This window comes from Canis lupus, chromosome 25 (genome assembly GCF_011100685.1).
Source record: "Canis lupus familiaris isolate Mischka breed German Shepherd chromosome 25, alternate assembly UU_Cfam_GSD_1.0, whole genome shotgun sequence".
Lineage (NCBI taxonomy): Eukaryota > Metazoa > Chordata > Mammalia > Carnivora > Canidae > Canis > Canis lupus.
This window is the reverse complement of record NC_049246.1, coordinates 14,338,518-14,364,980: the sequence shown is the minus strand read 5'-3', so window position 1 is coordinate 14,364,980 and position 26,463 is coordinate 14,338,518. Positions and strand designations below refer to the sequence as shown.

The 26,463-nt window shown below is 44.8% G+C and overlaps 1 protein-coding gene across 2 annotated transcripts; it reads right to left on the bottom strand.

Moving 5' to 3' along the window:
* Window positions 1-4,516: 4,516 nt before the first annotated feature.
* AMER2 (APC membrane recruitment protein 2) lies at window positions 4,517-14,405 on the bottom strand. Of its 2 annotated transcripts, XM_038573467.1 has the most exons (3): window positions 14,000-14,405; window positions 13,505-13,948; window positions 4,517-13,237 (listed from the first exon to the last, which is right to left on the bottom strand). In XM_038573467.1, the coding sequence occupies exons 1-3, from the start codon at window positions 14,403-14,405 to the stop codon at window positions 12,378-12,380; spliced, it is 1,710 nt and encodes a 569-aa protein (XP_038429395.1). In that variant the 3' UTR covers window positions 4,517-12,377. The 2 variants fall into 2 exon arrangements, with proteins under 2 accessions (XP_038429395.1, XP_038429394.1); XM_038573466.1 differs by having other exon boundaries at window positions 4,517-13,948.
* Between the last annotated feature and the right edge of the window lie 12,058 nt (window positions 14,406-26,463).

Below are 26,463 nucleotides of genomic sequence, written 5' to 3'. Positions count from 1 at the left end.
TGCCTGTTTCTTCCCATTCTGAATCTTACTTGTATCATCTCTTTTTCTTAATAAATATTATTAGATGCTTTTCAAAAGAATTGATTTTTTCTTTGTTGATCCACTTTAGAGTATCTTTGTTTCCAATCTCATTACTTTCTGCTAATTTAAATCCTTATTTATACCTTCTAGGGGCTTATTCTGTTATTCTTTTTTCTAACTTCTTAACATTTGATTAAAATGGATTATTAACTCATTAATTCTAGCCTTTTATCTTTTCAGATCGAAGCATTTTAAGCTGTAAAATTCCTTTTAAGTAACCTTTAGCTATATTCCATGTTTTAATATATAATGTTTTCATAATTATGCACTCCTAATTGTTTTCTAGTATCTAGTATCCATTCTCATTTATTCTTTGATCCATAAGTTATTTAAAGGCACATTTAAAACTAAAAAAAAAAAAACTTTTTCCAAATGTATGGTGTGGTTTTAGTTATCTTATTTCTACTAATTTCTAGCATATTTATAATAAAAGAACATGTTCTGCATGTAACTGATTTTTTTTTAAAGCTTAAGGCCTACTTCATGGCTTAGGATGTAGCCAAGTTTCATAAATGTTTTGTTTGTGCTTGAAAGAATGTGGATTCTCTAATTGTTTGATCCAGGATTATATGCATCCAAATATATAAGTGTTTCTCAAATCTTTATCCTTACTGATTTTGTGCCTGCTTGATCTTTCAATTACCAAAAAGGCCCACAAAACTGCTCTTCTGCTCTGATTGTGGATTTAACTGTCTCCTGTATGGTTCCCAGCCCATTCTTGGACCATGGAACTGAAAGTTCTAGGCCTCCAGGAATCAGTAATAACATCCAAGGATTTCTGGTCTCCCTCCTGTAATAATAGCTCAACAATCCATGTAGAGGAAAAAAAATGAACTTTGTCTGTCATCTTTAAGAGTTCTGTACAGGAGATTTTTTAAACTTTTATATTGCCAGAAACACGTAAGATCTCTAAGCCTCACTTTTTCATTGGAAAATGGAAATAATAATATCTGAGGTTGAGGGTCCCCAGGAAATGACACCAGGACAGAGATTTGTATTCAGGGAGTTTGTTGGGAAGTGTAAGTGGCCTTAGCAGAGAGTGTTATACCTCACTCTCTCATACCCATCAAGTTGAGCATGAACTGAACACATTAAGTAGTTGATGGTTCTTGAGCTAAGCCAAATGGCATGAATCTATTTTCTTTTTAAAGTTTTTTTTATTTATTTATTCATGAGAGACACAGAAAGAGAGTGGCAGAGACACAGGCAGGGGGAGAAGCAGGCTCCATGCAGAGAGCCTGATGTGGGACCTGATCCCAGGACTCCAGGATCACACCCCGAGCCGAGGACAGATAGATGCTCAACTGCCAAGCCACCCAGGCCTCCCATGAATCTATTTTCTGGCACATATAATGGGTATAACTGTTTCATGGGATGGAGAGCTGCAACTAGACTGTGACATCGGACATGGGACCACTGGAGCACCTGGTAAGAGTTGTCCCTGACTGAGAGAACAAGACTCCTCTAGAAAGTGCCTACATCCCTTGGGTAACAAGCCAACATGCAGGCAGCTTCTGGTACTGAGAACAACTATCAAGGATTCTCAGTTACTTCTGAAAGGCCACTTTACACAGAGCATGGGGAATCTAGAGATCTCAGGAGCTGAGAAGGACATTAAGCTTACACACCTAGAAGCTAGAAAAGCATAAAATCTTAAATGATCTTAAGTGGGAACCCTCTTCTTGATGGAACACAAATACACATTTTGCTGCTTCCACCCAGGGAACAAGGAAAAGGGGATGTGTCTACAGCCCTAGGTCCTAGTCTTTGCCCAGACTTCTATTTGTTCTTGGGAATGTCCCTTTCTTCATCTTACTGCTGGTTCATGAGCACCTGACATATCCTGGAGTGTGCAGGAATTTGTGAGTACAAAGCATAGGTGGATAGGAAAATTCAAGGGCAGTTTTCCATTGCTTTGTTCTCTTAGTTTCGATTTATGACATTAAACTCTTCCTTCTGAGACACATGTTTTTAACTCCCCTTTGGCTTGCAGTTGCTTCCTCAGGATTCTATACATTTGGCTTAAAGTTCTGTGAAAACAGCATAAAAGGAGAAAATTGTGTATGCCCTTAAAACTCTCCCGTGAAGGGTCACAATGGAGACCCACGTCTATCAGTATGTTCAGTGTGGCCAACTACTCTCTTCCTGTCAGAAATAGATGAGTTTCTCGGATTGAGTTTGGCTGCCATGTCAATGAAAATGTTATTATCATTAAATCCCAGAATCCCACATCCCCCTGAGGGCAGAGAGATGCTCATTCTGTGAGAAGTGCTTAGGAACTGAGGCTGATTCAGAGCACAGGCCTTGCTCGTCTGTGGCTTGAGATGGTAGAAGCTATTGTCCACTTGCGTAAATTATTTTCTATCTCTTAAACCGATACAGTAACTTTTTTTTTTTCAGGTTAAGGACATCAATGATCTCTCTCTACTAAGTGAGTGTACTAAACCCCTCAGCTACCTACCTTCAGTTATGGTTGTGCTATTTCTTACAGCCAGTTGTTTGGTGTCTCAGGGAGTAAGCTCCTTTCCAATTTCAGCACCACTGTGTCTGGTCATTGTTGTTTTAGCTGCCAACTCTCCAACCAGCTCAGCTACTGTCCTTGACTTCTTCCACAAAGACTAGGCTTTCCCCCTTAGTCTCTCCTAATTGTATGTAGGCTTTTCATTTCAAAATAATGTGTCTCAGAATAAGACACTTAAGACCACCTTGACTCCCATTTGTTTCCTTGTTTGTATATAAGCATACTTCACCACTCTACACCTCCACCCCATCCAAGAAGTTCCTATTTATCTCTATGTATATCAAAGCAAGTTCTCTGTTCAAGAAATTTCAACTCCAGCCCATAAAGTTTTAATCTTTATAAATGCTTTTTTTTTTAAAACAAGAAGAACTAAATGAACATAAGCAAAAAACATACTATGTCTTAGACACCTACATTTCTGAAAGTTAATAGTGGTACAATCACTCTTCTAAATTAAATCTTATCATTCTAATGTTATAGAATAGGAAAATGAGTCTCACAGAAGTTAAGGAAATTGCCTGAAGAACAGATAAGTGCCCAAACCATAATTCAAACCCAGATTCTGTTTGGTTTCCAAATTTGGCCTCTTTTTACCACACCTTCCTCCTTCAAAGACTTTAGGGTAAGTCTAGCATCTATGAGCTTTAGCCTCCTCATTGCCTCATTAAAGGGAAATTGAATTCAGTTATTTTGAGGTGCTTCTATGTTGATTCTAGGATAAGAGAAGAAGTGAAAGGGAATTAAAAGAGACTGTGAGAAAGGGGGAGGCACAACACAAAGGGAGTAGAAGCTTTGTGAGTTTCTTCTGCCCTTATTTGTGGTTCTATCTATGTATATTTACCCTGCTTCCTGTGACTAATCAGATCTCCCTTTGGAAGTTTACCCTCACATTCTACAGACAGATATAAAATTTTCTTGTTATTTAAGAGAAATACAAGCCAGCGCAGTGTGAACAAGCCTATTTTAAGGGAAGTATATTTCAAAAAAAAATTATGCAGTCATCGATAGGTTTTTTAAAACATAAAAGGGCACAGCCTCATTAGTCTTTACACTGAATTTCAAAATACTCTGGATTTGAACTGCTGGACATATAAAGTGAAAATATAGCCCTGTTAAAAAGAAAGCCACAGTCCAAAATGGCCAACCTAGGCCAAGTCACCAAACCAGGACTTAGTACCTAACCTATGCCTCCCCCAGAAATTATAAGTTTTAACTGGTCAGTTGGAAATTTTCTCGTCAGCATCAGAGGTTTTCTGCCACATGGGTCCTCTCCATCTCCCAAAGGAAGATGGGGTCAGCCACCTACTAAAACCCACAGCCCTTCCCCCTAAGGGGAGGTGACCTTGCATGAAATAATCTTTTTTATTTCTTTTACTAATAGGTCTTTGCCCCACTCTCCTTCCTTTGAAAACCCTCTATTTCATACAATTCCTTCAGAGCATCTCTCTACTTGCTAGAAGGGATGCTGCCCAATTCATGAATTGTTTAATAAAGCCAATTCGATTTTCAAATTTACTTGGTTAAATTTGCTTTTTAACATCCCCCCCCCCCATAAAATAGAATAAAACCCAGAAAACAATTCTTTAAAAAAAAAGACTCCAGTTGGCTGCTCCTATCACAGATCAGTTGGCCTCACATGTGCTTATGAGGAATGGAGATTTTCTGAGTAAAAGGCTCAGAAATCAGATCCACATCAGAATAACAAGGCTTTTGAAAGGCAATTACCCAAACCGAACAATAATTTTTCACTTGTTTACAAAGTGTGAAAAGAAATACAAGCCACCATTGGTTTTTCCACCAATTTCATGCACGTACATCAGACTATCATTATCACCATCATTAGTATCAATTCTAAAAATTAAAAAGGTTGGAAATAAAATTCATCCTGGAAAAATAATAACCAAGAGAATTCACTTTAAATGTAAAGGAGCAACAAAATTTATTAACTGAATTAAACACAACAGTTAAAATGGCAGTGTTGTATTTTCATTTTAAGATGTTTGAATGAAACGAGAAAAGTGCTATTAGTCCAAGCTTCTTACATTCATTAAAAGAATGACTATCAAAAACAGCAACATGCACAATGATACATATGCACAAAATGGAGTTATATCAACAAATATACAAAATACCCAAAATAAAAATATTTACAGGTTTAAAAATATAAACATTGGTTCATTTATCCCATTAAATCATTGGAGTGGAGAAAGGAGAAAAGATCCTATTGCTATTTAGAATCCTTTTTTAAAACAAGTTTTAAAAACATAGAGTAGTTCTAGGAGACGATTTTTGATGTTTGGGGGGAATTTAACATTCTATTATAAAAATAATATCTATAAACCTACTAACAATTTTCCTCCTGTGCACAAAAATAATACAGCCAGAAGCTTGTCCTCAAAGACATGCCTGACTTTCAGAAAAACTAATTATAGAAATGGAGTTTTTCATTTGGGTCTTCTTTGTCATTATTTTCAAATAACCTGCAATTAATTCCCTATATTATACTGAGATATTTCATATAAATAACTTGGTCAAAACCTGAAGTTAGTAATGAGCCTGGTAGAGAGCTGGAGTCAAGTAAAAATGACAAAAATTTACTTTGCCTAGAACATCAAAACCATTTTCCCTGATGTTCTTGATAAAACAACTACTCTCCGATCCTTCATGTTCAGTTAAATTTGTCCTAGAAGCAATAACTCTAACTTTGTTAGAGTTTCTCTTCCGTTCTTTAGAAATAACTATAGGAGGATAAATGGTTGCAGTGCAGATGTTTGAAAAAGTTCACTAATTCCTTCAGGCTACCTAGGACCATTTCATGTTATAAGTTTTTACTCTCTGTCCACTCTGTTTATGCAGGCTGACCAGATATTTTTAGTATCTCTTCTTTAGCTTATTAGACATTCCAGGTAGGTATCTAGAAAGTTTAATATGTCTCCGATAACCAGTCACTTCAGCTATATTTTATTAGAAATGTTATGTTCAGGCAGCCTGGGTGGCTCAGCGGTTAGCACTGCCTTCAGCCCAGGGCCTGATTCTGGAGACACAGGATCGAGTCCCACGTTGTCAGGCTCCCTGCATGGAGCCTGCTTCTCCCTCTGTCTGTGCCTCTGACTCTCTCTCTCTCTCTGGGTCTCTCATGAATAAATAAATAAAATATTTTTTTTTTAAAGAAATGTTATGTTCTCACACAAAGCAGAAAGTCAATCCACCAATTATTGAGTAATTACCACAAATGACCCCAGTTTACATTTCAGTAGAATGACCACCTGTTATTGAAATCTTCTACCGAGTCTCATTAAAATGAGGTCTGAAATTAATTTTAAAAGCATTTTACCAAGTGTAGGCAGGCCATATATTAGGGAAATAGTCTCGTTAATTGTGACCATGATGCAATTTCAAGTGAATTTTCCCTAAATACTGGGAGTACTAACAGAATCAGAATGGGAGAAAATTCAGGTTGCAACCTGCTGGATTCACTACTAAAACTGTGTTTGGTTTTATTATTGACAGAACATATATCAGATCACAAAATCTGTATGTAGACCTGTTTGTTTGCAACTCCAAAGTAATTGATGAATATAGTCCACAACTTTGACTGGCCCAGGTGGGAAGAAAACCTGCTAGTCTCTGACCTCTACCTTTTAGGCTTGCTTTTGAAAAGCCATCAAAGAATCAAAAAAAAAAAAAAAATACAAGTTCCTTTTAACTAAAATAATCATCAGTTGGATGGTACCCACAATTATAAAAATTTGGTTTGGCTCTTGCAGTTAAGAACTTTGATCAGTTTCTTAATTAAAACAAGTTTTACAGAAATTGATCATATGGCTTTAAAAAAAGATGTAGAATTAAAGCATAAGGTATATAGTTAGGTTTCTGATTCAAATTTTGTCTGTTACTTATGAAATGGGTGACTTTGGACAAGGTATTTCACCTTTGCGAGCATCATTTTCTTTCTCTGCAGGATGGAGCCAATACCCAGCCTGCATGGTCCCTGTGAACAGTGGTGATAATAGTGTAAAAGAAAGCACAGAGCATCATCCCGGCGCAGGGCAAACACACAGTATATGTCAGTTATTTTACTTTAATATAAAATACTCAAATTTACGATGACTGACTTAATAGGTCTTCAAAAAATATTGAGTGAATTAATGAATCAGAAAATATGACCTAGGATGCAGTGGCCATAGACAGAATGTAGGATGCACTACTTTTTAAAGAGCCAGGAGCTTCTCTCTGAAGTTCAGAATTGTATCAATGCAGGGATCTACTACTCAGCTAGTAGATATTTAAACAAACCACATGGAACACCCAGAGCAAGGCTAGACTGGGCTTATTGTGGAAAAACAAGTGCAACGTGCTTGGAATGACTGACATCCTATAGGGAAGTATCACCATGACAACAGATTTCTGTCTATATTTTTTATGTTAACCTGTCTATATGTTTTATGTTAACCTCAAGGAGGAGAAGATACCATCAAAAGAAAGCAGAGTGTTTGCCTATTAACTGTGCCTGGTTTCTCTGCCAGTGATATGACCACCATTGTCTCCAACACAAAACCAATGTTCGGCTTCATGACATGGGTTAGCTTTGTTCCTATTGGAAGTGAGCTGGTCATGACATTGAGCTTAGCTCTTGTGTTCTTAGCTCTTGTGTCACTCTAAGTTACTGAAGATTTTATATTTCCATCCCAGAGGCTAGAAGAAAAGAGAAAGAAAGAGAAAGAGGGGAGTTGGGAGGTGGGTGGAGATGAGATGGGATGGGACGGAAACAAAAAGCATGAATTAAAGATGGCACACTGGGGAAATAATATTGCCTCAACCCACGCAGCTGCTAAGAGGACCAAGTAAATATTTGTAAAGCTCCTAGCAGTCACTGGCATTTAGCAAGTACTCAACACATGCTCATCATTGTTATAATTACTATTATTGTTTTGAGAGGAGTTTGTGTGGCTTAATCCATTCCATTCATATTCAAGCTCACCCCATTCTGCTCTATCCCACAAACCATAAGCAACAAATGCAAAAAAAAAAAAAAAAGTAGGTAAAATAAAAGATGTTTTTAATGACTGTTAAGAAGGTCCAGTCACAGTATGACCATGTGTGAGCTCCAAACTGCACGTGTTTTTATATAGCGTATGCCCCGTAAATACAGGTTGCATCGAATTACAGTAAACATTGGTCATAAGAGTGCGCCCAGTTCCCATTCTGGAGGCTTTGTGACTATTTTAATCTTTGCTTTTTTTCAGTTTGAGAAAGAACGCCTTTCCATAATCATGAAACCATCATTCTGAATCACTCCTTAAAAAGCATTATCTGGAGTGAGATGATAACATTCCTTATAAGCAGCTATAGTTGCAACAAACTATCTCCGCTAAAGCATTAGCACAGGGCAAAGGCTTTAAGAAGCAATTTATGACAGCCATCACAAAATCCTCAGAGGCACTCGGGTGACTGCCCTTGAGGGGAAGCCACGCTTAGGGAGGGGGAGCTACTGACAATGTTACAGACACATCTTTTTATGAAGTAAATGCTTGCCTCTTGCTTTCCCACACAGGGTGTATAAGCCACCAATCTGCCATGCTAGCTTTTGGTCCCAAACTGTCATGAATATTTGTGCATAAGGAATCAGAAATTCCTTAGGCCCAGTTTCCACAAATAAGAATGTGTGTTGCAGTTCATTGCTCCATCTGGCGAAAAGGGAGGGAAAACAGGTAGCGCCAAGGTATTCAGGTTTCTCCTCTTATTTCATGCAAGTACTTCTAACTGGTCATTCCCAGTGGTGATAAGAGGCAATTGTGGTGCTTTCTCTTTTTAAGAGTATAAAACTCTTGAATTAATTTCTTAAGAAGGATAAGGGAAGCGAAGTCTATGTGGCTAAATTGGAACACGCCTCCACAGAAACCGAGCACAGGGGACCAGTGCCAGATTATCATCGTTCAGGAGAGAAATCTGGAATGACAATCAAGAAATGTGTTCCACTACACCAGTGTCAAAAGATGCCACCATCATGAGAAGCGTCCCCTTATTGCTATCTCAGTAAGCAAACATGGTGGGGACAGGACAGAAACTACCTCAGTCTGTTTCTTCATGCAAAGTTAGTGGCAAAAAGCCTCTGAAACCTAATCTGACAAAGATGTAAATAATGAAAACTCAGAAAGACCAGTCGAAGAAATCTGGATACCTAATATAGTCTTTTACCTTCATAACTGTGTAAGCAAAGGGTTATTTGAATAGTCATCCATGTGCAAATGCTTCAAAACTACTTCTGAGACTAATGACAAAACCCTTGAAATCCTACAGTAAGTTATCACTCTCATAGACATTAAACACTTTGTATTTAAATAAGCAGATAATTAGTAGAAAATTTATCTTACGGATAAAAGTCTTTAACGTCCCATATGTCATTGTTGTTAGGTAAAATAATAAGAATCTGTTTTCTCTTGCAATTATTGAAAATGCTATCATAAAATTTCTCCCCGTCAGTGCTAATGGAAGAATAAAAGCCTCCAACTGCCATTAGTACTGACGCCAGAGTAGTTCAAGTAACATTGTCTGTGTAATGTAGATATTAAAGTCAGGCTGTCTTTGTGCAGAGCTATTAAACTCACTGATAAATTCAGGGCCAACGATTGATTTGACTTTTTCCTCTCTAATTTGTCCAGCTCTCTGACTAAAGAGACCTCATCAACCCCATATCTCAGAATCATATACACACACAGCAAAGGGGTCACCAGCCCATACTTAATCCTTCCCATTAAAAAAAATCAGCAAATATGGCCAAATTAGGAAATGCATTAATACTAATTAGAATATAAATATTAAAATGCTCAAAAAAAAAAAAAAAACAACACAAACAAACCCAGCAATCTCCAGGAATACGAATGAGAGAAAGTAGCCCTTGGCACAAAAAAAAAAAAAAAAAAAAAAAAAAGCAACCACAAAGCCTTATTAGTGGGTGGAAAAGGTTTAGTTGCAGGCTTCCTGCATTGGTCCTGATTTCCCATCTAGCTACTGACGCCACTTAATTAATTGCCTGCATCTTTCATTTGACTTGTGTGGGTGGAATTCTTAAAGATAGAGAGTTTTTTAGAAAATAGAAAGCATATGGAAAAAAGAATAAAAAGAAAATATTTTATATCTTGTATAATGGGTTAATTGACAGGCAAGGGGAAATGAAGGTAAGCTTTGCTGTCATTTTCCTTTACTTACAAAAAGAAGACACAGCCTAGTGGTATAATTGCAGAAATAAGTCCCCAAAGCCATGAAAGCAAAAATAGTTTGTCTCAGCTAACAAAATAGATTTATCAATAGATTGCCTTTACCGTTATAATATTCCCATCAGTACTTCAGGTACCCTTAACTTTCCTGTACAATTGAACAGATGAACAAATATAACTTTGTCGTGGAGTCACACAGAGGAGAATATAATCCTCACAAGAAAATGAACAAGAAGAAAATAAAGATCCTTTGTTTTAGGGCTAGGAATAAAATTTACGTTCTTTACATTCACTAGGGGAAAATGAATGCATTCGGAGTCTAAATAGTACTATCAGCGTGAAATCAAATTTAAATCCCTTTCTCAAGACAGAAATAATTTGTAAAATATTTCCAAGTATACAGTAGATGCCTTTGTCTGTTAGTTTGTGCACAGTTGAGTGCATAAGCACGTGTGTGAGTGGCTTTATGAATTCCTCGTGGTGGGTTCAGAGTGCTTGCTTAAGGCTATGTCTGATTATAGGACCTCATCTATATAAGGAAATTAAATATTAAAACAGTACTTTGAAATAACATCAGGGATCTGATACAATGCAATAAAAGCCGATAATCTGACTAATAAGAAGATCCAACAAATCTCTACCACCTCTTCTAATTGAATCATTGCAAATTTAAAATGGAGAACAATTTATGCTACTGGTTCAAATTTGTTTGTCTTTGAGGTCCGTTTATTTTGTTTCTTTTGTATTCTTAAAATAGATTTCCATATACATAACTTGCCTCTTTCTTTCCCTTATGAAACAGAAAACAAGCTTAGAAAATGTAAAATATCAGTTCATCACTTAGGCAATCTCTCTGGAAAATGGGAGTTATATAGAAGTGTTTGTGCCATTCATATACATGCAGTGTTGCTTGAAAATGTCTAATCTTCCTGATACCATGAATCAACTCCTAGTAGAAGCTCTGGTCTTTTGATTAAGCACACTGAAGTGCATTTCAAAGAGGATATTATATAATCATTAGATGCTAATAGCATTCTAGGAACTGCTTCAGTTAATCGCTCAAACTATTCAGGCATATGGTAACCCGTTCTGAAATAAATGTTTCGTCTAAAAGAATAGAAAACCTATACAATATGGAAACCACTTTTCAAAAAAGAAAATCTTGGCATAGAGTGTTGACGATATGTATGCTTGCCAGTGTCATATTCTGAACATACCTGTCTCAATCATAAGTCTATAAATCAAAAGTCAAATAACATGGGAAACTCTATTTTTCTTTTCTTTTTTTTCCCATATGTTCCTCATTTGGAAATCCCCATGTTGTAGAATGGTTGAATCCAAAATTTTTATAACCAAGGTAAAAAAAAAAAAAATTCTCTGAAAACCAGGATTGGGGTGAGAAGTAAATAGTCTCTTACCCAAGACAAGACAGAACCATTTCTCTGGGACATCAACACAATAGACCCTTTTCTTTTTTTTTTTTTTTTCTCCTGCATTGAGAGCCAGAGAACCCATATAAAACAAAAACAGAATTTCTTTAGGTTACAGTACATAAAAGAACATCAGTGGTTCGTGGACAGTTATCATAACTAGTTATAAAACCAGATTTTAAATCCGAGGTTACTGACAGATTATAAAATGTTAACAGCTGGATAAACTGTAAAATATGCATTATCTACACATGAAAAGGTTACAGTTTATAAATGCTAGAATACTGTGTCTATTGGCATTTTAGTGGAATCTTTCCCTGATCCTTATTTCTTCACTGGGTGGGAAAGAAAAAGAAAAAGAAGAAACCTGCTCTGCTGAGCTTTTTATTTCTCCCCTAACAAATGGTCTACACCAACCAAACCAAAATGCTCCTTTATTGTCCTAGTGGTAGATATTGACCTATTTGCATACCCATCAACTGAAAGTAGGCAAGTTTTCTGCCAATGAACAACCCCTTCTGCTCATCAGGTAAAATACCTGGCTCTTTCAGCTCTGTAGGTGTTTCCCACACAGTGATACAGCAAAAAGTCTTTTTTCTTTTCTCTCTCTTTCTCTCTTTCTCTTTTTCCTGGAAAGAAAAAGGAAAAGAAGGAAGGAAGGAAAGTGTCATGGAAGAAGGGGGGCTCCTCTGGTGCTGGCAGTGGTTCCTCCAGGCCCTGTCTGGACGCTGGCACAGCCAAACATCATGGCATGATGCTCACTTGGGTTTGGTTAAGTCCTGTTTTCTGCAAAGGCAAGTAAAGGTGACTTCCAGGTGTTCAGTGCATCAAAGGAAAAAAGGAAAAAAAAAAGATGTTTTTAAAAGGCAAAAAATTAAAAGTGCTTGGAAATCATTCTCGGGTAGCTTATTTGAGCGGAGAATCCCATGTGTAGCACCCCGTCTCTGGTGTATCCGGGCCCTGCTGGCGTCGCCGAGACCTCCTCGGTGTGGGCTCTGGAGCAGGGATGGCCCTACAAGCCTTTCTTTAGGGGAAGCAAGGCCTCTGTTCGTGGTTTCCAGGGCGGGGGGGGCGGGGGGGGAGTTGTATTCCTTGACCAGTGGTCCATCCACCTGGGCTTCGGAGACCTCACAACTTTTTGGCACTGTCGTGGCACGCCGCGGCCCGCAGGGTGGTCCCAGCCAAACCCCGGCTGCTGACCCTGCGGACCAGCACCTTGGAGACTGGGATTTTGGTTCTGGGCATCTCACTCCGGACTGGCTGCTGGTGCACCACGGGATGGCTGGACGGAAGGCCCGCCAGGTGCTTGATGCTGATGGGGATTTTGGAGTCCTTGGGCAAAGTGCCAGGTGTTCGCAGCGGGCAGGTGATGGTGACCGGAGACACAGGCTTCAAGCGGGCCGGGCCGGGCGTCTCGTCGCTGGCGGGGCGGGCGGCGGGGTCGGCGTGGGGGTCGCGGGGCGCGTCCCCGCTGGGGCTCTGCCGGGGGGCGCTGGCCCGCGGGCCGTCCTCCTCGGGCCCGGGCCCGGGCGGGGAAGCCCAGCAGCCCTGGTCGCCGTTGGGGACGGCCGCCGGGGGCTCGCGGCGCGGCTGCGTGGGCTGGTCCGGGGGCGGGGGCGGGGGCGGGGGCTCGGGGGCGCCGCGGTCGAGCCTCGGGTGCCTGCCCGGGGGCGCGTCCCTGGCCCCTTCCGCGCCCCGGGCGTCCCCGCCCGCCCCCGCCCCCGCCCCCGCCCCCGCCTGGGCCGCCTGGGCCGCCTGGGCCGCCTGGGCCGCCGGGCCCTGGTCCTCGGCCTGGGCCAGCATGTCCCAGAACTCCTGGAGGTAGGTGTGGTCCAGCTCGTCCGGGCTCGCCATCTCCTCCCCTCCTCCTTGGTAGGCCACCACGCCGGCGCTCCTTCTAGGGGGGCCCGGCTGCCCGGGCCCGGGGCCATGCTGGGCGCGGCCGGGGCCTGCCTCGTCCTCGGGGTCTGCGATAATATCTCCGCAGCCTGTAAGAGAGTCAAAGCTTTTCAGTGAAGTCACGTCAGAAAACATGAGACAAATAGGCTCTGCCGACGGGTCTGAGGGCGGGTCGACGGAGCCGGGGTCAGGGGCGCGGCCGCCGCCGCCGCCTTCCGAGTCGCCGGGGCGGTCCCCGGGGCTGCGGGGGCTGCGGGCGTCGTCGGCCGGCCGGCCCTCCCCAGGGCGCAGCTCCCGGGCGGCCCGGGGCTCCTGGGCTTCCCCGGCCGGCGCCGGCTGCCCCCCCGCGAGCTCACCTGCTGGCCGCGGCGGCGCGTCCCCGCTGGGCTGCTCCGGCGGGCTGGCGCGGGCGGGCGCGGGCGCGGGCGCGGGCGCGGGCGCGGGCGCCTCCTCCTGGACGCACTCCAGGCTGGCGGTGAGCGAGCCGGGCAGGATGAGGCCGCCCGGGGCCCCCGCGCGCTCGCCCTTGGCCTCCGCCTTGGCGCGCTTGTCCTTCCTGTGCCAGCGCATGCTGCTGAACAGCCCCTTGAGCCCTCGCTTTTGTTTGCCGCCGGCCTTGCCCGCGTCGGCCGGCTCGCCCCTGCCGCTCTCCGGCCGCCCGTTCTTGCGCAGCAGGGAGAAGAAGCTGTGGGACTTGGCCACCGAGCTGCCGCCCAGGGAGCCCGCGCCGGGCCCCGCCGGCCTGGGGGGCCCCGGGTGCGGCCGCCCCCCGCCTCCGCCGCCGCCTCCGCCGCCGCCTCCTCCGCCGCCTCCGCCGCCGCCGCCGCCGCCGCGGTCCCCCCCCCCGCCGCGCGGCTCCTCCTTCCTGCCGCTCTCCAGCACCAGCACCTCGGCCAGGCCGTCGTGCGTCCGGCTGCGCACCATCCCCGCCGGACCCGAGCCTTTCCCGTCCCCTTTGTTTCGGACCCCAAAAATGCTGGGCATGGTGCCACCCGATCTCCTCTTCTTGAACAGTTTGAAGGCGGCTTTGTTAATCCTCCCCGACGGCTGCTCGGCGGCCGGCGGCGTCTCGGCGGCGCAGTCACAGTGCGAGTCCATGTCTGCCGCGAGGGTCCCGGCCCCGGCCCCGGCCCCGGCCTCCGCCTCCGCCTCCGCCTTCCTCCTGCAGCCCCCCGCGGACGCGCCGCCGCCGCCGCGCTCGCTGACAGCCTGGCCGCCGCCGCCGCCGCCGCCGCCGCGGCCCGCGCTCGTCTCCATGGAAACCGAGCGGGCTGAGCCGCTTTCGTCAGCGCGGGCTCGCGCCAGCCCGCTGTCACCCGCGCCCTCCATCAACCTGAGCCGCTCGCGCCGCCGCCGCCGCCGCCGCAGCAGAAGCGCGCATCAAAGAGCGTCTCCCCTCCCGCCCAGGCCTTATATAATACCCTAACCCACTTCGGAGCCGGCTCGGCTTTGTGCTGCACGGTCTGCGCGCGTGGGGCAGGGGCAGGGCAGGCGGCAGAGCCTCCAGGCGACTGCAGAGATTAGAGCCGTCATGATGGAAGGCAGACTCCCGCCCGCCTCACCCACCTTCGGGTCCCTCCTCCTCTCCAGAAGCCCGGTGGTGGATCGCAAAAACCACCAGCACCCCCCCCCCCCCCACCACCAAAATAATGAATGAATGAATGAATGAATGAATGAATGAAAAATAAAAAAGGAAAAGGACAAAGAAATTCACCCCCAACACAAAATGGTCATTGCTCTCAGCGCCTCTCCTGGACTTCACAAGTCTTTGTGTCTTTCCCAAGCCTTTCACCTCTGTCCTTATCACTTGGGCACCAAGCCCAGCAGGCATGGAGCGTGTCTTGTTGACATCTGTGGCTTGTCCACTGCTGAGCCACAGTCTCCAGGTCGATGTTGAATCCTTAGCACTGCGGTTCCAGATTCTTGCTGCAAAAACACCAGCCATCCGCCGAATACCAATTAGCAACTCTCCGCAAGCAAAGAAGTGCAGTTAGTTCTGTAAAGTGGAAGGTGACTGGTCCTCAGAGGCAACTGTGGCTTTTATCCCACACTCCAGGTCCTGGGGCTCAGGTCACAGAAGCCACGGCCTAGCCTGCACTTGATCACAATGGATGAGTGGAGGAGAGAGGACACAGTTTGAGAATCTCAGGTCCACTCCACAGGTGGTCCTTGGAGTTCAGGGTCTGCCTTCTTTCCCCTTGGGCAGGACAAGGGCTTTACTCCCGATCCCTACTGCTGCCACCCCCTACCCACTTCCACATCCCCAGGGCTTCCTGCAGCCCCCTCTGGGACAGGGAAAAGCCTGGCAGGGTCCCTGAGTGCCGGGGAGTCTCTGCAATTGCTCTGACCCACATCATCTGGGCAAAAGGGAAACCTTGCCCCAGGGAATGGCCCGATCTGGGGATCTTTTCTGTAATCTGACTTCGATGGTGACTGCTAATATTATAACCTTGACACCTAATTTCCTGACCCTAACTGAAGGTTTATTAGCAATGGAAGAAGAAATTTGGAGAAGCATGTACATATATTCATGTCATATATACATGAAAGAAGAAATTTGGAAAAGCATCTACACATATATATAATTTATATATATCTAATATTTAATAATATGTGATAAAGATATAATATTAATATATGATTTATTTTGTTCATTATTATTGTTTAGCAATATGTGATATTTATGTATACGTGAATATCCATCTTTTCCCTAATCATCTTGAGCTTCATTTTTTTATGAGTTACATGCATTATACCTGGAAACTCCATTCTCTATGGGTTGAAGTCAGAGTTTTACTAATAATGTGTTAAGCCACTGCAGCTCCTGTAGCATGGAACACAGTTGGTTCGAATTTAGGACTTGGGGTTGTTAGCTGTATACTTGCCCTTTTCTGTTGATTTTTATCAAGAACATTGTTTTATAAAATTTTTAAAATAAGCGTTTTGGATTCAGGAGAGGTTTTCATTCTCAGCATTTGTTTTTTGTTTGTTTGTTTGGGCTTTTTAAATATTTTATTTATTCATGAGAGACACACAGAGAGGGAGAAAGGCAGAGACATAGGCAGAGGGAGAAGCAGGCTCCATGCAGGGAGCCCAATACGGGACCAGATCCCAAGACCCCCGGATCATGCCCAGAGCCAAAGGCAGATGCTCAACCGCTGAGCCACCCAGGCATCCCTTTTTGTTTTTTAAGATTTATTTATTTATTCACTTATTTTATAGAGAGAGCATTTATGCAAGTGGGGGGGAGGGGCAGAGGCCGAGGAAGAGGATCTTGAGCAGACTCCCTGCTGAGCTTGGAGTCTGGCAGGGAGCTCCATCCCACAACCCTGAGACCATGATCCTGAGATCACAACTTAAACTGAAACCAAGAGTCAGACGCTCAACAACTGAACAACCCGGTGCCCCCATTCTCAGCATTTGAATCTGGCCAGGTCTCTGCCACTCATGCCACACATCCCTCCAGGACAGGGTTTAAACCTGAGACTAGAGAGGCCACTGCTAGTTTTAACTGACCACTTGCCACGGTGAATCAGGGTTCTCATTGCCCTGGGGAGGGAAGAGGTGTGAAAAACTATAAAGAGAAATGCATTTGTTACTTCTTCACAAGCTTTTGAAGGCAGTTGAAAATCTTTTCCAGTTCTTTCACACACACCATACAATTGCTCTGATTGGTAGGTTACTACATAACTGTGTCAGTCTGAAAGAGTTTATGACTGGGGTCAGGAAAAAATAAAGCAGTCTATAAAAAAAATCTCCCCGTCTCCATCCCTGAGGCTGACGTTGGGAGAAGGTGGACTGCTTATCCACTGCAGAGCTCTGACTTCCCAGGACAGGCCAATGTGAGTCTCATTTACATGAGAATCCTTGCCTCTCACCCTCACCCCCACTCCCCACCCCCCTCCAGGAAAAATATGGCCAGGACTTTGGGATGGATATCATTCCTTTGAGACACAGACACTTAAAACAAAGAGAAAGAGACAAAGCAGTCTTTAATCTAGGAAGATGCTGTGGTGGCCAGTCCCTGGCCCTGAGGCAGGAGAAGGCAAGACAGTTAGACTCATCCTCATCTGAAGGCCCTAGGCAAGGGGAGCTTTAGAAGCCATGGTGTGAATGGGGACCTTCAAATATTCTCCAACCCCAGGTCCTTGCTATGGGGACTATCAAAAAAAGGAGAGTGTGGCCAGCCTATGGGGACCTTACCAGAAGAATCAGGCACATGGAGGGAGAGCACCCCCTTTCTAGGGCCCAGGAGCCAGCGAGGGAGGTAGATGGTTGAGTTCCAGCCCAACTGCTGGGGGTGCATTTTGAAGCCAAAGGCCATTGCTATGAATCATTGCAAAGGTTTACAGACACCTTAAATCACTCTTCACTGTCAAGAGTAGGGGAGGCAAAATCTGTATTTGCACAAAATGGCGACTATTGTCCCTGAAAGACAGATCATGACGGTGAGGATGATTTTACCAAAAGTATGCCTGTTTGGGGTTACAGTTTCCTCTTTCATTCTCTCTCCCCTACTTCACCAGTGCCCCCACGCACCCCCCAAACCTGCCATCTGAGAGAGCAAACAGAAAATTACAGTAGGAAGGAGCTGAGGAGAAATGTTTCAGAAAAAAAGCTATTCCAGAATGATAAGATGCTTCACAAATGTGAACAGCAAGCGGGTTTTGCTGGAGACATGTGCATGCTTTTCTTTTTTGGCACAAGGGAGTGTTTATTATTCAGTCAGGGCTTTTTTCTCTGGGCAGCAAGCATCTTTGGAGGAGGTTAATCAAAAGAAGAGAAAAAAAGGTAAGAGAAGCCCAGGAGGAATCATTTGAGAGCTTACCATCGTCGTCGTCATCATCATCATCATCAATCCCCTCTTCAGGGAGTCTTCTGACCAGCCTAACTCTAGTCTGTGTCCTGAGCTTATTGGGTGGAATTTTCTATCTGAGGGGAAACACCCAGAACATTTTGCAGAAAAGGCTGGGGGCGGAGCTGCCCTTCAAGCCACGGGCTGGCTATACTGTGGATCTCCCCTTATCACGGCATTCCCGCTAAGGAGGCAGCTGGCTTCACCGTATGTCTGCCTGAGGTCTTTAAAAGGATAGTTTCATCAATGACATTCGGAAATGATACTTGAACTGGGATCAACACCTCCCGTCTCCAGACCACTTAGCCTGCTCTGGACCCCGGCCCAATGGCAATGTCGCCTTCCTGCTCTTGGCCATCTCCACCTCCACCCCCCGACCTCCGCCCACCATGATTATCCTCGAAGGCCAGAAGAGTGAAGATCCTCAAACATCTTTGCTATGAGGATGATTGAGGGGAGCTCCAGCCTTGCCAACCTTGACCCTCGTCCTGCAGTTAACTCTGTCCACGTGACCAAGGTCCCTCCTTGCCCTACAAGGGATGCCACGGGCCTCCATAAGCTGAGACTACAAGGTGAAATGTACAGTGGCCAGGGGAGAAATGTGTGAATGCCCCTTGCTAGTGAGCCTGGCCCAGGGGTCCACACTACTGACATATTTCTGTGCCCTCCTTTCCACGGAAGACACGGCTCTAGGTGAGCACTTGGCAGAGGACTACAGAGGTCTAAGCACAGTCGGCTGCGGCTAGACTGAAGTTCTTATGTTCTCATTTGCATATTTTGATTTTTAATCTGTCCTAATGTGGGGTAATAGCTGTTCTGGGTATATGCTTACACAGAGAAGAAATTCATTTCTAATTAGTAACATGCAATGTAAAAACCGCCCCAACTCTCAATTTTCCATATTAACCCTGGAGCACAGCTGAGGCAGCAGAGGGGAGAGAGCTCATGTCTAGAGGAGAGAGAATCCCATGTTGGCTCTGGAATGGCCCAGAAGCTCAGGGAGTGAGGTGTTCTGGGTTCCACGGGTCACCACTCATAAGGTGTCACCTTGGCCCAGCCCCTGTGGGTTTGTACCTGGATTGTAGAGCAAGAGGGTATGAAGAAAAGACCAAACAAAAGCAAAATGAGCACTTGTCTGTAACTTTGGTGGTTTGAATAAAAGTCATGATAACAAGCATCCTTATCATTAGATTTTTTTTGGGTTACATTAGATACATGGGTTGAAATTATGTTCTCCTACTCTATGGTTTGTCTTTCAGTTTGGTATGTGGCATCTTACATAGATGTGTTTTTAAATTCATGTAGTCAAATGCATTAATCTTTCCCTTTATGATATTTATAATCTATATCCTAAGAAGATTTTTCCCCCTCAAAGTCAAATGATATTCTCCTATCTCAGGGAGCACAGGCCATGCAGAAGCTGTCAATGCTGGCATCGGGGTAGCTCCTAGGCCTCTCTCATACCTTCTGGTTCTTGCTGGTAATCACTGGCATCCCTTGGCTTCTAGACACATCATTCCCAAACACCTCCATCTTCACAGGGTGTTCTCCCTCAAGTGTCATCTGCCTGTGTCTCCTCTCCTTTTATGAGAGCACCAGTTACGTTGCACTAAGGGCTCATCCCACTCCAGCATCACCTCAACTTAATTTTATATCTTAGTCACAATTGCAAAGATCCTATTTCCAAATCAGGTCACATTCGCAGGTATCAAAGGGTTAAGACTGTGATGTGTCTTTGGGGGGTCACAATTCAACCCATGACAAGCATCACCGCCAGTGATGGTGGTGGCATCCACCTCACCTTTACCCTTCAGTGCAGCCGCTAGTGCCCTTGACACAGACAGTAATGTGCTTAGACTCACTTTGGGGGGTTCACATTGGATGTGGGCTTCTCCAGCAAGTGTAGACACTTGGCAGATTTCAAAGTCATTTCAAGGTCATGGAGGGCACTCAGAGGGTTGCCAACTAGTTGTTGGCACACCTACATGAGGCTTCTGGGGTCTGTTGGGACCGTCCAAGAGGAACCTAGATGGCTGTCTGGATGGGATAGAATAAGAGAAACACTGTGGTTATTCTTGTTCTCTGATTTCCTACACATGAGCCAGAGCAGCCTGAGAAGCAGATTACACCATAACCATTAATCTGCTCCTCCCCATAATTCCCCTTTTCCCTGGCCTGGTATTTGGCCAAAGCTACTCTTAGAAAATATTCTGTCTCAGATTGCAGAGTGGCGTGGGGTCCTTCCAGCTGTCAGCACCAAGGTGAGCGCAAGGAAGCCAAAACTGGGCAGAATGAGGTCAGACAGCTGAGGCCATGTGGACAGGATGCCAGGGCTTGGGGCATGGATGAATGCATGCGAGGGAGCGGCCAAACTCAGTGGTGGGAAGCATCTGATCCTACAGAGGGTGTGAACTAAACCAGAGTCCAAGATGAGGCCTGCAGGTGTTAATGAGGCAGAGGAATTCCAGAGTGAGAGCCTAGAGAGGCTATCAAAAGTGAATTAAAGCCCAAGCACCTGCCCCTCCTTGGGTGTACTTGCTCTCACCTTAGAGAAATTCTACTGTGTCTGCTTCTCCGACATAGAGCAGTATCACACACAGGGTTGGTCCAGCCCTCTCAGCAGACAGAGAGTGAGCATGAACCAGTCCATGCAGCTAAGGAAGGCCCTCTGCCCAGGTTTGTCCTTCCCACCTGGTTTCCAGTCACACGAGCAAGCTGCTCTCCACCACAGCATCTCCTCATCACAACCGTCACACCTTCTGGATCGCTGGCTCCCTTTCTCAGCTACTTCAACCTCAATCTCTGAAACATCAAGAGTTTGTTTGCTTTCCCATGCCACTCTGGTTCTGCCCCTGCTCCACGTCATAACATCTGCTCCCCTGGCCCTGCATGATGGCACAGGGGACATACATAAGAGCTCCAGACTGATAGTAGCAGGGTCCTTCCTAGTCTCAGCTCCTGAGCCCATGGTGACATGGGGAAGTGTGTCTCATGCCCACTTCTTTGGAGCTAACTTGGATGGAGCAGAGCCCGTTCTTCTTAAAGACCCTAGCACTCTTTCTTTCTCTTCCATTCCCCAAAGCCTTGGGGTCTTGAGTAGTCTGGGCCAGCGAAACATATACATGTTCTTTTATCACTGAAGTTGGAACCTTGGCTCGTAAAGTTTAAATAACGCTACCTCATGCAAGTAAAAAAACCCTTATACCTGAAGATACTGCCATGGGCTTCAAAAGTTTATTCTGAACTTCAAAAAGAGTTATCTTGTTCTTGTTTTCTTTTTTCTGCATCTCTGCCTACTTTTTCTACTCTAATTTCCCAGCTCTGTCCCATCCTTAAACCCCTATGCACAAGAAACAAACACACTTGCTCTCATAGTTTATATTCCAACAAGCCTGAGCAAATTCCCTGAATGTGTCACTGTCCATCTGCCTGGTCCACACTGTAGCTATCCTTTGGAGTACTCTTGCTTCACCTGTGCAGCTAATGTATCCCATGCGTTCTCTATGTCATGGCTGGAAGCCGGGTTCCTCTGTGGCTCTAGGAGGTGTGGCTGATTCCAATGATACGTCACACACAATCAGGCGTTTTCTGTACAACCTCAATCATTGTGGTGCCCCAGGGCCCACTTCTCATAAATTGACTCTGGCTTGGACGGGCTAAGAATTGTGTTGACAAGGAAGAGCATAGTTCTTCCCTCTGTGACAAGCAGAGCTGCCAACCAGCAGAGCTGCAGGTGAGTTGCTCAGACATCCCAGTCAGAGGCTAATAACTCACTTTCTGGGGCCTCTTCTCCCCTTTTTGAGCTACACGGGATGAGGGCGTTACTTCCCTTGGTATTCTAAGCATTACTTAGGATTGTCTTAGCTTTTGTAACAGATCCCCCCCAAATAATGACTCAAACCAATAGAAGTCTATTTCTTGGTCACCTACCAGTTCTAGGAAGGTATCTAAGTCAATAGGGCAGGGGTCTCTTCCTTGTTCATCCACGGTCTCAGGCTTCATGCCTCACAACTCCCCTGGGGTCTTGTCTCCGTCCACATCTAGTCAGTTGTTGGAAAGAGATCCTAGAAGAAGCTTTGACTCAGACATGGTGTGTATCACTTTCTCTCATATTGCAATGGTGACAAGTAGTCATAGGGCCACATGTAGCCACAAGAAAGGGGGAAATATGGTCTCACCATGTGCCTGGCCACATCCCTATTACTATGGAAGGAGAGAATAGATTACAGCAGACAGCTAGCGGAATTTGCTAGCAAATCAGCCCACTCTACAGCCATTCAGGGAAAGGAAACATCCCACATCCCCCAGTGGGCTCACTTTCCTCTCTATGCTTCCCCCTGCCACAGACCGTGCATTAGACCTCCAGACCCCCACATTCCGGTCTCTATCATCCGCTCCTGGCTCTCTCCATTTCCTTTAGCCTTCTCCTTTGGAGAGAATATTTTTTGGTTAAAGCAAATACATTTCGCAAATGTTTGAAATAGACTCAAGTGAATACCTGACTGTGGCTACTGCCGCATCCAGACTGTTTTAGGATGGTTCCCATATTGTCTGAGCTGCATCAGTTAGCATTTATTGAGTGTCTACTGTGTGTTGGGGGATGGCATGAATAAGCTATGACCCTGCCCTTAATGGCAACCGGGAGACGCCCCGCTGTGAGCCTTGGTTCAGTGTGAAACCCCTAGCCGACTGACTGACAGCACCTTTGTTTCCTTCCAGGTGCTAGGCCAGTGTCATCAGGCCTCTCGGCAGCTTAAATGTTCATTTTCTCTCCCTTGCAAAAAAAAAAAAAAAAAAAAAAATCTACATTTTCCTCCATGATGGGTTAATCCCCAAATAGCCCAGAGCCTAACCACCTACTGGGTTTTCTGCATGGGCTTTAGGTTCAGTCCCTGATCTGGCTTCATGTGGCTTGCATTTATGTTTCATTTCCAACCATCCCAACAAGGTTACTTCTTTCAAAAGACAGAAATCTCAGCAGATGTATTCATTCTGGGATGTTTCCTGGACACACACCAGTGAGCTCATTAGCCCAAGCTAACCATGAGGCTTTTCTCCCTGTCTTTTCTTCTCTTTCCTCTTTTTTTCTCCCCCCAGTTTGCAGCACAGAGCAAGATCATGTGGTCTCCTAGCAGCTCATTCCTATATGCACAGGGAGCTGGGACTGAAATTACCCTCAAGAAGGAGGGCCGTGCTTTCTAAACATGTGTACTTCTTCAGCGGGTCTGTTTGTATTTAGCGAAGACTGAAGCTCAAATAGGGAAACTTCTAGGTCAGCTATACTTTGCTCTAATAAAGGGAGAATCTAGCCAAAAAGAACAGCAAAACTATGGCCTGAGCTTTTTGGAGTGTCTTGTCTGATTACCCAATTATTATATTACAACTCAGATTAGGAAGGGATTAGCCTCCGAGGTTGGACAGATGGAGAACACTATTAAAATACCCCATGTAGGGTTTCAGAGTGAGTGGCAAAGTGACCACCTGTCCCTGTTTCTTGGGTCAGTCTGTCCTCATTTAGAGCCCTAAGATCGCTGTCTTTGATGCCAGTGGGTGGAGAAACTCAAGAGCACAGGAAGCAAGCTGGGGCCCCTGCCCCCATATCACCCGGAACTTCTGTGCTCCTGTTTCTCTCTCCCTAGCTTGTGCTCTGACCTAGAATGTCCTGGCAAGAAACTGTCAGCTGAATTGCAAGTGACTTGGGGTTGTTATCTCTCAGGGCCCTTGGGATCAGGTCTGGGACGGTTTCTTAGTTCATAACGTTTCCATTCCAGATCTTCTCTTTCTTTGTTAACTTCTGAATGAGCAACTCCTCCTTTCTTGAATTTCTGTAATTCAGGAGCTACACGGGGTGCTTCTTGATTTCAGAGCTGGAGAGGAGTGAAGTTAAGATCTGTACTGTGTCTCTGTGCCTTTTCACCCCTGTGTTTGGGGAGCTCGGGGTGGTCTCTGTACCACTTTGCCGGGCAAGGAAGCTGAATGGCTTGGGCCTCATGTTCTAGTCTTGAATTCACAAGCATAAAGGTGCTCTAAGCAGTTTGTTCAATAATTAATAAGCCACTTAGCTCTTCTGCTTCAAGTCCTTTATCTTACAGGAATGGTGTTGCTAACCTCAGAAGGATATGTACAGGAACATTAAAGGTTGATGAGAAAACATTATGCCAAGTAAAATATGTTGGTAATCTCAAAATTGTAATGATCTAGCCAGATGAACAGGCCTTTCTTACATATCTAGCTCAAGTCAATTCAAGAAAAGCATATTGAACACACTGAGTGCCTCCTCCATCAAAAACTTGGCCCCAACATGACAGGATATAGAATCTTAAGGTTGAAGGAGTCATCAATTTCCAAATTCTACAAACAGCCTCCCATTTATGATTGGAATTCACCAGCCAAGGGGGCTTCACCACATCCAGAAGCAGCTTACACCGTGTTTGGACAATTCCATTAGAGAATTCTTTAAAAATAGAGTTGTGAATTACTGTGTATCTTCATAGTGGGAACCCCTTAGTCCTATTATTACACTAGTACTGATCAGTCTTTATGGACTAGGTATTATTCCAAGGGATTCTCACACGGTATTTAATCCTCACAATAATCATGAGGTTGGTCTTCCCTATTTTACAGAAAAGGAAACTGGGGCAAAGAGGTTAAATGATTTGCTCAAGATCTAACAGCTAGTAAATAGTCTGGTTCCGTAGTCTTCCTTCTTAATCATTATTTTGATTATCTGTTGCTGAATAACATACCACTGCCACGCTAACACTCAGTGGCTTCAAACAATGACCATTTTATTTACTCAGAATTTTGTGGATCGGGTATTTTGTCAGGGCTCAGCGAGGTGGATCTCCTCCTACTCCAACTGGCATCAACTGAGGATCTGTTGTGGATGGCCGTGGAATGGCGGCTAGAACTGGACCCTGAAGCAAGCATTTCAACTGGCAAAGGTAAAAGCTGCATAAGCGAAGGTCCAGCTTCAGAAGTTAAACACCATCACATCTACCAAATTCTACTGGTCAAAGGAAGTCCCAGGGTTGCCTAGGTTCAAGGGGAGGATAACTAAACTCTATGTCTTTGTTGGAGAGTGCAAGATCATAGCATAAAACGACATGTGAATGAGAAAGATGATGATGACCATCAGAGAGAATACCGTCTACCAAAACCACAATTTCTTTTTTTCTAGGAAATAGGTTCATGCGTACTCCCAAATGACACCTCTTCTGGAAACGGCCTCCAGGAGCTCTGCAACTTCAGTCTGTTGGGTTAGCCTTCTTTGCTCCTGAGCTGTTCCTTATCATCGTATCCTTTTCCCGTGATGTACCCCAGAACTTAGTGTCATATTCCAGGGTGTGCCTAGGCTGGTACAGACCAGAATGACCATCACCTCCTGACTTCTAGATATGGATATTGAATCAAATGGGATTTTTAAAAAAGATTTTATTTATTTACTCATGAGACACACAGAGAGAGAGGCAGAGACACAGGCAGAGGGAGAAGCAGGCTCCATGCAGGGAGCCCAACGTGGGACTCGATCCTGGGACTCCAGGATCATGCCCTGGGCTGAAGGCGGCTCTAAACCGCTGAGCCACCGGGGCTGCCCCAAATGGGAATTTATGACTGCCACACAGCGTCACATAGAAATTCTGCCACCTGAAATGTGTTGCCCCTCACTCCACACCTGTGCAATTGTTTCAAGGGACTCAAGTTCCATTTCATTTTATGGAATGTGGCCTGGTACCCTGATTCATCAGGCTTTCCTCGGTCCTGATTTGGTGTCCCGCCGTTTTCACACTCCTCTCCAGGTTTCTATGTGTGATGCATGACTTACCTCTTCCTTCCACATCTTCTTCCAAGTCACTGACAAGACTACGGGCCCACTCAGAGACAAGAAGGAGACTCTGAAAAATACCACTTAAAAAAAATTAAATTAAATTAAATTAAATTAAATAAATAAAAAAATAAAAACCTCTCTCCACATTGACATCTAGCCATTGATCTGCACGTTTGCTAACTGGTAGGGCAGATTTGTTCAGGCATCTGTGGATTTACACCTTGTCCTGCTTTTCATCCAGCCCACTGTTTTACACCCAGTTGGCCTCAGGAGGGTGGGACGATCCACTGCTAGCACTTTCACTGGGTTCTGGAAACTCCCAGCTCTTCGCCTTTCTCTAGTGTGCCACAAGCATAATACTGGCAGCAAAAGAAATTGGGTCAGTCCGAATTTTCTCACCGAGTCCCTGCTGACTCCTGGTGATCACAGCCTCCCCTTCTGAAATCATTCTGCTTGCGCTCCGTGCCAGAATCTGCACCCCCACCCCCACCCCTGCCTGTTTCTGAACACCAGCACACTGTTCACCCATTTGCAGCCTTCTGGTACTTCTCTGTTTTCCAGATTCCCCCAGAGATCACCTCAGTGGTGTAGTCACAGAATTAAATCACAACACCTCTTGGAACCTGATCCTC